Here is an 11317-nt window from a genome sequence, read left to right on the forward strand (position 1 = left end):
GTGGCCCATCCCCGCTCCCTGATCAGCAGGCGTGCACGTCTAATCCGCTCCCACCATGGCGCCTGTCCCCAGCACCACCAGGGACCCTGTGATCCGGGCCATGAGGCTGTGGAGCAGAACCAGAACCAGCAGGCTCGCCTAGGATGGAGCGGAGCGTTCGGCTCTGGCCCCAGCAGCGCCGTGCGTGGGCCCGGGCTGGAAACCGGACCCTGGTGTTGAAACGAGAGTGTGCGGGACGGGACCAAAGGCAGCTGACACGTAGGGGGAGAGATTCGCAAACTCAGACATCGGCAGACACTGTCTGAATGAATCAAGACAAACCAGCCAAGGAGCAAACTAACAACAGAATATCATGAGACGCGAAACGATGCGAACCTCCCAGCACACGTACAGGCGGGTTCCTTGAAGAAGAGGAGGGTCCAAGACAGAACACTGTCTGACCGAAATACGCTGGAAATGCTTTCAAATTCGCCGAGAATTCTAAGCCCAAGAAGCTCGATGACCTAAAGCACAAGAAACATGAAGAAAACCATACTAGAAAGAAAAAAACCACACTACGAAGAAAACCACAATCCAGCTGCTTAAAGCAGGGACAAAGAGAAGAATTTCAGCGTGGCCAGAGGACCGAAGGTAAAGATGACAGCGGACGTCCCCTTGGAGACAGCAATTACGCAGTAAACATATAGGACGGTTTTCCGTGTAATTTACATCTCCCTAAGTGCTAATGGACTATTTAAACAAAAATAATAATGCATTATGGGGTTTACGACATATACAAAGGTAAAATGCGTGTCACCGGCCTCCTTGGGCACAGGGACTACAAGACCCAGTGGGAGGAGGACCCTAGAGTGTCTGTGGCCACAGGTCTTCGGGGCAGGGCAGGGCATTCACAAGCTCAGCACCCGTGACGGCCCCATGCTGCCGCCCAGACCTCTGTGGCCTGGGGGTGAACTGACTTGCTCAGGGTGCACAGCCGACTCGTGTGGCCAGCACTGGGGTTCAGGCCTCCTGGCCCCCAGCCCGCCTTCTTCCACCCCAGGCTGCCGTGACCTAGTCCAGCAAGGACGGGTGATCTGACTAAAGCTGAGACGTGGGCCCTGCTCCCACGAGACCCCGCAGGCTGTGCCAGACGGCTCTGCTGTTCAGGTCTGCTCCAAGGGGTCCCGTCGGGGCTCGGAGGCCACGTGGGTCCTGCCGGGGCCAGGGGGCTGCGTGGGTCCTCCGGGCCTTCAGGGCGTGCGCGGAGGCGGTGTCGTGCCTGCCCTCGGACCCTGGAAGATGTGCCGTCAGCCCTGCAGCCCGGGGACTTGGGTCCACCAGCCCCCTGCTCGCTTGTTGTTTCCATCACTTAAAGGGAGGATACTCCACGGGCCCCTCCTCAGCTCCCAGCATCTCAGTGAGGTCACGTCACACGCGGCCTAATTTAGATCCTTTTCTGCAGAAAAACTCAGAGCAGCCGGGCACCCCTGACCCCTCCCTTCCTGACTTCTCCCTCCAGCGCCTGTCGTCCGGGCACAGCCACGCACTGGGCTGGGCGTGGGCACAAGGACCCAAGAGAGCATCGGCGTGGCACGGGGACGATGGGCAAAGTCACAAACACCTGCAAAGCAGGAAAAGAGTCACATATTTTTAACACCTCATAGCCTCTTACTTAATCGCCCCAAACAACGAATGAACGAACGAACAAACAAACAAAAAACCTCACTCTTTTGAATGTCTTAACTTTTACTTTACTGGGTTTGTGTCCAAACCACCAAAAAGCTCTGGGCGGCCAGTCCAGGTCTCCGGAGGTCTGCCGGCTACGACCAAGGGCCAAGTCAACAATCGCACCATTCTCCTAGAAAAATACTGTCACCTATATGCTCGGCCTGGCACAGGGCCCTGTGTCCCTCTGGAGTCAGAATGACCGGAGTTCAAGGTTGCCAGAATCCCCCACTCCCCAAAGGTAACCGGAGTCCCTCTTGGGGATCCCAAGGGACCATAATGGTCACTCTTTTCTCTTTTCTCCTCCATCGTCTGCTTGACAGAAACCATTGTTTCACGGCGTTGGGTTATTTTAACTTCCTTCCCTTCCAAAAGTAACAGATCCAAACCCTCGATATCTGCGTATAACCTTCCAAAGCCCATTAACGCCCCGTCTCATTCGGCTCCCCTGCAGTAACCCTACGACGTGCACACAGCAACTCATTCCCCTCGTTTTATAAGTGAGCAAAGCGAGGCACAGAGATTGGCCTCTAGTCACAAAGCCAGACAGGGACAGAGCTGGACCGGGATTCTAGACCTCTTGATCTTCGTTGACGTGGTGTTTTCACGGCACCATGATGTCAACACACGCTGCTCACACTGTCTACAGTGAGACCTCAGGGTCAAGAAGAACCAGCTTGGGGAGCAATCTGGACAGAGGGCTGAGGGACGCTTCTCGCCTGGTCCCAGATTTGTTGGAATATGAGAGCAAAAGGAACCTACATCCAGGTTACAGGAGATGAAATCGACACACAAAAATCAGTTGCATTTCTATCCACTGATAATGAACTGTCAGAAAGAGAAATAAAGAAAACAATCCCATTTATGATTGTATCAAAAAGAATCAAAATACCTAGAAATAAATTTAAACAAGGAGGTAAGAGACCTGTGTATTGAACACTACAAGACATTGATGAACGCAATTAAAGAAGACACAAATAAACAGAAAGATATTTCATGCTCCTGGATCGTAGAATGAATATTGTTTAAGTGTCCACACCGCCCACAGCACTCTGTAGATTCAGTGCAATCCCCAGTAAAACTCCAATGGCAAGTCCCGCAGACATAGAACAAACAACCCTGAAATTTGTATGGAACCAGGAAAAAAAAACCCAAATAGCCAAAGTAATCTTGAGAAAGGAGAACAAACCTGGAGGCATCATGCTCCCTGATTTCAAAACGCATCACAAAGCTCCGGCACTCAAAACAGTACAGAATTGGCTTAGACACATAGCTCAATGGAACAGAAATGAGAACCCAGAAATAAACCCAGGCCTGTACGGTCAACTAAGTAACAGTAAAGGAGCCAAGAATAGACCGTGAGGGAAGGACCATCTCTTCAATAAATGGTGCTGGGAAAACTCAACAGCCACATGCAAAAGCATGAAACGCGACCACTATCTTACACCGCATTAACTCAAAATGGATTAAATGTTTGGACACGAGACCCCAAACCGTGAAACTCCTAGAAGAAAACACAGGTGGTAAGCTCTCTGACAGGTCTGGGCCATGGTTTTTTTGGATCTGACACCAAAAGCAAAAGCAACAAAAGCAAAAATCAACAGGTGAGACCACATCGAACCAAAAAGCTTCCGCACAGCAAAGGGACGCTTTGCCATCAACGGAGAAAAGGGCAGCCTACTGGACGGGGGAATATTTGCAAATCACATACCTGACAGAGGGTTAATAGTCAACATATATAAAGAACTCATATAACTCGAAAGCAAAAAAATCTAATTAAAAAGCGGGCAGAAGTTCTGAATAGACATTTTTCCAAAGGGGACACACAGATGGCCAACAGGTACGTGAAAAGATGTTCGACTTCACTGATCATCAGGGAACGGCACATCAAACCACGATGAGACATCGCCTCACACCTGTCAGAACGGCCGTCGTCAAAAGTCAGCAAACGGCAAGTGCTGGAGAGGACGTGGAGAAAAGGGACCCCTCGTGCACTGCTGCTGGGACTGCAAATGTGTCCCACCCAGGCAGGCAGCCTCTCCCCGGCGTCTGTGCCCTTCCCGGGGCTGGACAGCAGGGTGCCGGTGCTGCGGGGTGAGGGCGGGGAGCACGGCCGCCAGGGCGTGGGGAGGCTTTGCGGAGCTGGTCATCTCCCTTGCCCGGATGGGTGAGCTCGGTTCGTCAGATTCGTGCTTACACGAATCTTATGCCATGCGCGCTTTCCTATAGTTGCACGTGTGGCAAAATGGCAGAGGGCCCCATCCTTCACCGTCCCGCGTGTGACGTGTGTGCCCGCCCCCCCCACCCCCCCAAAGCTGGGCTTGGCCATGCGACTTGCTTTGGCCAGTGAGAGCTCACAAACGGGACTCGAGCACTCCCATCTCTGCTCACGCTCTTGGCCTTGTGCATTTTTGTGAAAACCCACGCGAGGCCCCGGGGGCTGCACAGCCGAACTGCCCACACAGCCTACTGCCCAGGCCCGCCCAACGAGCCACCGCCCACGGACTCCCAGCCAGGCCCGGCCCGGTCCTGCCTGTGCATAGCTGGTCACCACCATCACCATGCGCACAGATGAGCGATGCCATTGTGCGTGTAGGTTTAAAGTTAAAAATACGTGTAAGGAAAGTATTGGGGAGACTAAAACATTCACTTTCGAGATGGCCATACCCTGCGGGAAAGACAACGTGTCAGGGACCCCACCAGACCAGGGTCCTCAAAGCACAGCGTGACTCACGAGGGGAGCGCACGCCGGAGCCAGCCGGAACACGGGGATGGCCAAGCCGCAGGGGCCCGCCCGCCAGGCCTCTGCAGCCCCCCTCCGGTTCCGCCGGGTGCAGGGCCGAAGGCTGCTTCCCCCACCCCTCCCCACGCCCCGCCCACACGAGGTCCCACAGCGCTGTGGGGAGAACACATAGCTTCTGCCTCTGCTGTGGCACGTGTCACCACGGAAGGAAAAGGGGTGGTGACGAAAGCGGCCCTGCGGACCCCCTCCGGCCGGCTCCCAGCGGCGGCCGAGCGATGGCTGAGTTACCTGGATTAACCTGAGCTTCTGCAGAACCCAAGAGAGGCAGCAGCAGCGGCAGCACCAGCGGCACCCTGGGGACCAGGAGCATCTCAGAAGGCGGTGTCGGACCCGGAACCTGGAGCCATCGGCAGCACGAGAAAACGGGGAGAGAAGGAAAAGCGGTGAGTGAGGCGGCTCCCGCCTGCGGGAGCGACACGGCTCCGTGTCCCTGCCACGCTCGCGTCTGTGTTCAGGACCCCGAGCCACCCGCTTCGAGAGCGCACGGGGCCATCCCACCCACACGTGCTACGAGGATTTCCTGACTCTGGCAGATGGCACGCTCGGGAGTAGATTAGCAAAAGCGTAGGCAGGTAACGCGCTGTACTAAGAGTAACGCTCACCCAGACCAGGGATGGTGAAAAGGTGAAACCCATGTGCATCATGTTTTCATGATGCTGACACTGACCCCACACTAAAGCACTCGATGACCGAGTGTTCGCCTCCCGGCAGGCGGAGGCCGACGAGCACCCTGGCGCCCTGGCCCGGGGGGACGGCTGGGGCTCCGCGTGTTAGACGAAGGGCTGCAGCTGCGATTCAGCCGGAACTCACATTTCGCTAAACAGGGACCCGGACGGTCACCTCTGGACACACTCCTGATGTGTGTATGCACACGGGTTAGCGCACACACACACTCACACTCACACTCACACTCATCTCCTCGCCGTGTTGGCTGAGAGGGTCAACAGGCCCTGACACCTCGACAGCAACGAGCACACCCAGCGCCAGACATCCGTCCCCAACGCCACCTCCGATAAAGGGAGCCCCCACTCCGAGAAACGGCTAATTCTAGAACTGGGGAGGAAATACACGAAATGAGCTTGCAGGATCTTCTAATGCGGAAACTGAAGAGGTACATACAGAAGATGAGGGGGACGTGTCGAAGGGACTCGGGAGCCCAGTGGCCAAAGCTGGAACGATCCGAGCACAAAAATAAACAACGCAGTGTTGGATCACAGCTCAAGGTACAAAATAAGCTCTGTGAGTCCGTATTGATATGAACGGGTGATCGACTAAACGAACGGGCACAGACACATCCCTGAGCGGTGCCACGTCGCGTATGTGGACACCGTCTGCTGCTGAGGAGGCGCACAGAGGCGCTCTGCAGAGGACACCACCACGAGCCAGGGGACCACGGTCAAGGTCGGCACTGACTAAGTCCCACCGACAGCACGTCCCATGACAGGGCATGGTGAGAATGGCACTCGGCTCCTGGGCTCTTCGTCCCCAGGCCCATCAGCCCGTCCATTCACGAGAAAAGCATCAGACAAGCCCTGGACGAGGGACACGCTACCAATTCCCAATGGGCCCTCCTCGAAGCTGTCCGTGTCACCAAGAAAGTCTGAGGCACGGTCACGGCTCAGGGAGCCAAAGGAGACGTGCCACCCTGCTGGCCTCCTGGAGCACAGGGGGGCGCTCGGGGAACCCCGAGGCAATCCGCATGGGGTACAGGCTTGTGTCGGCCTTGGGTCGCTGGCCGTGACGAATGCACGAGACGTCACGGAGAGGGGGGACGGGAGCAGGACACACAGGGATTCTACGCGCCGAGCTTTGCAACGATTCTGTGAATGTTAAACTGTTTTAGAATGACAAGCTGACTTTAAAAACGACGTTTCTTCCAGGAAACACCGATACTCAACCAAACGCCAGGGCCACCATTACAACACGTAATTCGGAACTAGGAAGGGTGATCGAGACGGCCTCGTGCAGAGACCGGCGTCGGGGCGTTCTCCTGGGCGACTGGGGGCAGGGGCGGTAACCGCGCAACGTGGCCGAGACGCTTTTGTGAGGAAAGGAAAGGTTTCCATCACGTTTTCTAGGTAGAACTCGGAGCCCCTGAAAGTGGTAAAAAAAAAAAACCCCAGATATCAGCTGTCTCTGCCCGCGCGGCGACGAGCCCCCTGACCAAGCACAAAGCCAAGACGGCCCCAGGCAGGGGCAGTAAAACATGAGCCCCGGTGCGCCTGGTCTGGTCACTGCCAGGGCCACTCTGCTTCTGTGAGTGAGTCCCCAAGCAAACAGGCCCAGGGAAAGAAGCACGCACCTGCATTTACGTGTACGTAACAGATCTAGAAAGTTAAACACCACGCTGTGTGTGAGGGGCAGAGCTCCCCGTGACCAGAGTGTCCAAGTCACAGCTGACTCTCACCTTAGCAAAGAGTTGGTGGGGAGGAGCCCTCCCTCCCCGTGCGGGCGGCCGGCTCACTCCGGCACCCTCCATCCCGGCCACGGGCGGGCCTGTTCACGGAGCACAGAGACAGGGAGGCCGATGCCAGCCCAACGCAGAGGGTGGGGGGACCAGGAGCTGGCCCAGCCAGGGCAGCTGTGGTCAGCTGTAGAACACCCACCGCTCAGGGCACCATTTGCGTGCCCTGAAGGGCGCTGGCTGTCAGTCCCCTCGCGACCCTGGAAGATCGGTCAGGGTGGTGAGCACCATGGCGACGGACCCGCGCCGTCCAGGCTTCGCTTCATGGCGACATGCAGGGAACAGGCATGAGAGGACCCGGCTCGGACACAGTGCCGGCTGCCTCGTCTCCGCCCCGTGTTGCGAACGGTTTGGGGCCTGGACGCTGTCCCACGGGTGATGGGCGACTCTGAGCTACCTGTCGGGGCTGCGTCTGCTCAAGATTGCCTCCTCCGATCGCTTGTCACGGCTGCAGGTCCCAGCCCGAGTCCCGGGTCCCAGCCCGAGTCCCAGGTCCCCAGGGAGAAGAGGCCACTTTGAACACACATAGGCACATGTTTAATGCACATTCGGTGAGAGTGACCTAACCCAACACACGGAGCCTTCTGTGCAAACACCATCTCCGTGGAGAGCTTGGCGTGGCCACCGGGGTCCTGTGGCTGCAGTCACCTGGAAAATCCCTGGGAGCTCATTCTCTGACACGATCCTGGAGTCCTGGGTCCCAGGCTGCCCTGGACAAAATGTCCCCAGGTGTGGCTCTCCAGTATGGCACTCAAGTGGGCTGCATGACGTCCTTGACCTGGCTCCCCGACAAGGGACATGGCACATGAAAGTCGAGGTCATGGCCTCAGTCTGAGACAGCCTGAGGCACAGCTGCCCAGGGCCCCGGCCGGTCTCAGATTGGGGCTGATAAGGAGCACATCTACCCAGCGTGTCAGAACAGTGGGGCTGGGAGCTGGGGAGCCGGGGAGCCGGGGAGCCAGGCTGAGGCTGGGCAGGGCATCCTGGGCCCCAGGATGAGCACAAGGTAGGAGGGGGCGCGGGCCACAGTCACGGCCACCGCAAACGTGCCAGATGCCCACCTCTGTGTGAAAACGCTCATGGCCACCGTCAGGCACATATGAGGTAGCACATCCTAGCTGAGTCAGCCTGTGCCAGCCGATGTGGCAGGACAGGCAGGAATGGACCAATCGGGGGAGGGACCCCCTAAGCGGCTCCCACTTACCTGCGGACTCCACAGTCTCGCCATCCACGTCTAAGGATTCGCTACAGACTCCGGCTCTCGCCCTCACTCCCGTCCTGCAGCGGAGCTAAAGCTGGGCTTTCACGCAACAAGCCCCCATGTCCACAGCGCCCGTGAACATAAGTGACCCTCACAGAAAGGCAGTGAGATGAACGTGGAGAGGCTGAGCGCCCGACACACACTCCGAACGAGCCAAACAGGACACAGCACGACGCAACAGTGTCCAACCCCAGGGACAGCCCGCAGGACCCAGCTGGTGGCCACGCCACCTCGGCGCCTCAACCTCTCCCCAGCGGCTCTGCAGGCTCCTCGGCCCCGATGTCGGGGACGTGAGCATCCGGCCAGGGCAGCGACTCAGGCGCCTCCCCAGGAGCCTGGTCTGTGGGCAGGACAGGTGCGCACTCCCCAGACGCTGGGACCAGGAGGCTGGGACGAGTCCGGAGGTGATGCGGGAGCGGAAGACGGGCCGTGGACACTGCCTGCCCCCGAGGGGCCAGTTCACAAGTGTCGTCCAGCTCGGCAGGTTCGGAGGGCCCGCCTGCCTCTGGTCAGCCCAGAAAACTGCCCTTCCTTCGTTCAGGGGGCTAGTGGTCTGTGCCGGCCTCCCGCGCGTGGCCTACAGGAGTGTCCTGCTGCAGAGGGCTCTGGGGGACGGGCCGAGGACCACCGACCCCAATCACCAACCGGGTCTCCACCCAGCTTGGTGTGGGTACTGTCCCTCCCTGTCCCCTGAAAGATAATCACACGGCACCTCCAGAGGGACAGCAAAGGGGATGGGGAAGCTAAACGCATCCTGCGAACACGCTGGGTACATGTGCTCCTTATCAGCCCCAATCTGTGTACGGGGCAGGCCTGACCGGGCAGCAGGGTCAGGCACCTGCAGGGAGCTCCGAGCAGCCGCGAGGGGCCCACAGCAGGGCGACCCTCCGACAGCCTGGAGAGCAGAGTCCCTGCCCCAGCCAGCCGGCCCGGCCCCACGGAGCCTTGTCATCGTCGGCTGTGTCCCAGCCACCCCCCAATGCCCTCTCGGCCTTTCCCGCAGGCAGCTGCCCCCGCGCTCGGCCCCCGCAGCAAACAGTTCCGGTGCCCGAAGACAAGGAGGCAACTTGCAAATATCGGCCACCGACAAACGAGTAGTCCCTATTCTGAGAGGGGGCTGCCACTACCCTTGTCATCAGCAAGGTCAGATTCTCGGGGTCCCTCCCGCCTAATGCCCCTGCTCACGGCACCTGACAAGCGGGCGGCTCGGACGTCGGCCCCGGGCCTGGAGCCAAGCACCTGGCTCCCACCTCGGCGTCCACCTTCGCCATGAGACGAGCGGGTCCTGTGACACTGTGCCTCAGTTTCCCAATCCCAAACTGGGGTCTAACGCGGTCCCCGCAGAACCGCCCTGAGGACAGTCAAGGGGGAGCACGTTGGGCTGCTGGCCGCGCCCGAGTCTCCGCGGTCGTCACAGCCGGAGCCGCCGGCGTGGCCGGGTGGCCTTGCTCTCCATAGCGAGCTCTGGTCCGCCCCATGCACAGCAGGATTCTCCCCTAAACCACCCTAGTGCCCCAGCCCCTCGGCTCCACGGGGAGCCGGCCCGGTGGGCGAGGGAAGGAGGCAGCACCCCCTCTTCCTGTGGGGCGCCCGTCCAGGGCCTCTGCTGCTCGCTCACAGCTGCTTTGTCCTGCGGCTTCGCCAGGGACTGTGGAGCCCTGGACTCTGTGGCCTGCTCGGCGGGGCATTTGGCCCAGCGGTTGGGCATCGCTGTGCACAGCCGGAGGGCAGGGCATGTCCTCCCTCAGGGGGCCTCGAACCATCTCCTCCAACCCCGAACCCTGACCCCTGGGCTCTGGGAGGCCCACCCAACAAGCACCAGAGAGAGCTGCTTCTCCACTGCCCCCAGGGGCTCAGACGCCAGAGGCAGAGTCCTCGCTAGTCCCGCCCCCCCCAGAGTGGGGTGGGGGTTCAGCCAGAGGAGGGGAGGGCACCGTGCGGGGTGGACTCCGCCAGGCACAGGGACTCAAGGCCCCAGGCAGAGGGGTCAGCCCAGCGAGACGAGCGGGGGAGGGGGGCTCCCCCTGGGAGCGGGGAGGGAGGCTGTGGGCCCTGGTCTCAGCGGGAAGAGCCAGGCAGGCTGGAGGGTGGGGAGCGAGAACGGGCAGCTTCACAGCTTCACAGCGCGGCCTGGGCCCCACCCAGGGGGCTGCAGCTGTGGGTTCGACGGGAAACCCAATCAGCGTCGCCTGGCAAGCCCCGCCTGCTTTGGCCAAGGAAGCAGGCGTTATGGCCAGAGGCTCGGCCCTAACAGGCAGGGCCTGGAGCTCTCGAAACATGACACCCAGAGAGGGAGCTGGAGGAGAGCCACAGCCAGACACACGCCCTCCGCTAGCGGACGGAGGGCCAGCTCCTCCCGACTTCCTGCCCAGATGGCAGCCGCCCCCGAAAGGGGCCTGCTCGGAGCCTTCGCGCCTGCCCCAGCCGCAGCTTCGGGGTCCCCTGCGAGGTGAGGCTCTTCCCACCTGGCGAGGGGGCGTCCAGCGCCTGCGCAGGCCCGAAGCCCGCGTCTGCAGGTGTCGCCTTCCCTCCTCTCCCACCTGGAACCGCCTTGGGCTGCGATGGGCGGCCGCGTCCTGGACCTTCCCAGGAGCCGACGACCAGTGTGCGGCTCACACGGAGGCGGCAGAGCCTGGTGACCAGGGGCCGGAGACGGGTTCGTGGCTCGGCCCTCTCACCCACCGCTGTGCGGCCTGGGGCGAGTCACCTCACCTTTCTGAGCCTTAGGTGGCATCTGTCAAACGGGGGGACAGCGGGACTGGCCCCCTACGACTGTCGTCAGAATGCAATAACGCGGCCCACTTCAAGCGGTCAACGTGCCTGGCGTAAGCAAGCGCTCGGCGGTGGACACGGGGGCACGAGGCCGAGGACATGGACGCCGAGGCGGCCGCGTCCTGCCTGGGAAGCTGGCTGTCCCCGGGGCCTCAGTGGCCCAGCCGCCAGCTCACGCTTCACCCGCACGGGCTGCGGCTCTACCGGGAGTGGACCCCGCCGCCCAGCTCCACCGCCCTGTCCTTGCACCGAGGGCTGTGTCACGGTGCCGTCACCGCCGCCACCACGGCTGTGTCTGCTGGGTGCCCACCCC

The 11317-nt window shown here is 60.1% G+C and overlaps 1 protein-coding gene across 5 annotated transcripts in view; it reads right to left on the minus strand.

Annotated features, from left to right (window-relative positions):
- The window catches only part of DDR2 (discoidin domain receptor tyrosine kinase 2), a 42411-nt gene that overhangs the window by 19653 nt on the left and 11441 nt on the right, over positions 1-11317 (minus strand). For all 5 annotated transcript variants that reach the window (XM_025043921.1, XM_006907840.3, XM_025043922.1 and 2 more), the window contains exon 2: positions 4736-4844. In XM_025043921.1, coding sequence (XP_024899689.1) covers positions 4736-4844 — 109 coding nt within the window. The remainder of the gene's footprint in view (positions 1-4735; positions 4845-11317) is intronic.

Source organism: Pteropus alecto, unplaced genomic scaffold (assembly GCF_000325575.1).
Source record: "Pteropus alecto unplaced genomic scaffold, ASM32557v1 scaffold101, whole genome shotgun sequence".
In the NCBI taxonomy this organism is placed as follows: domain Eukaryota; kingdom Metazoa; phylum Chordata; class Mammalia; order Chiroptera; family Pteropodidae; genus Pteropus; species Pteropus alecto.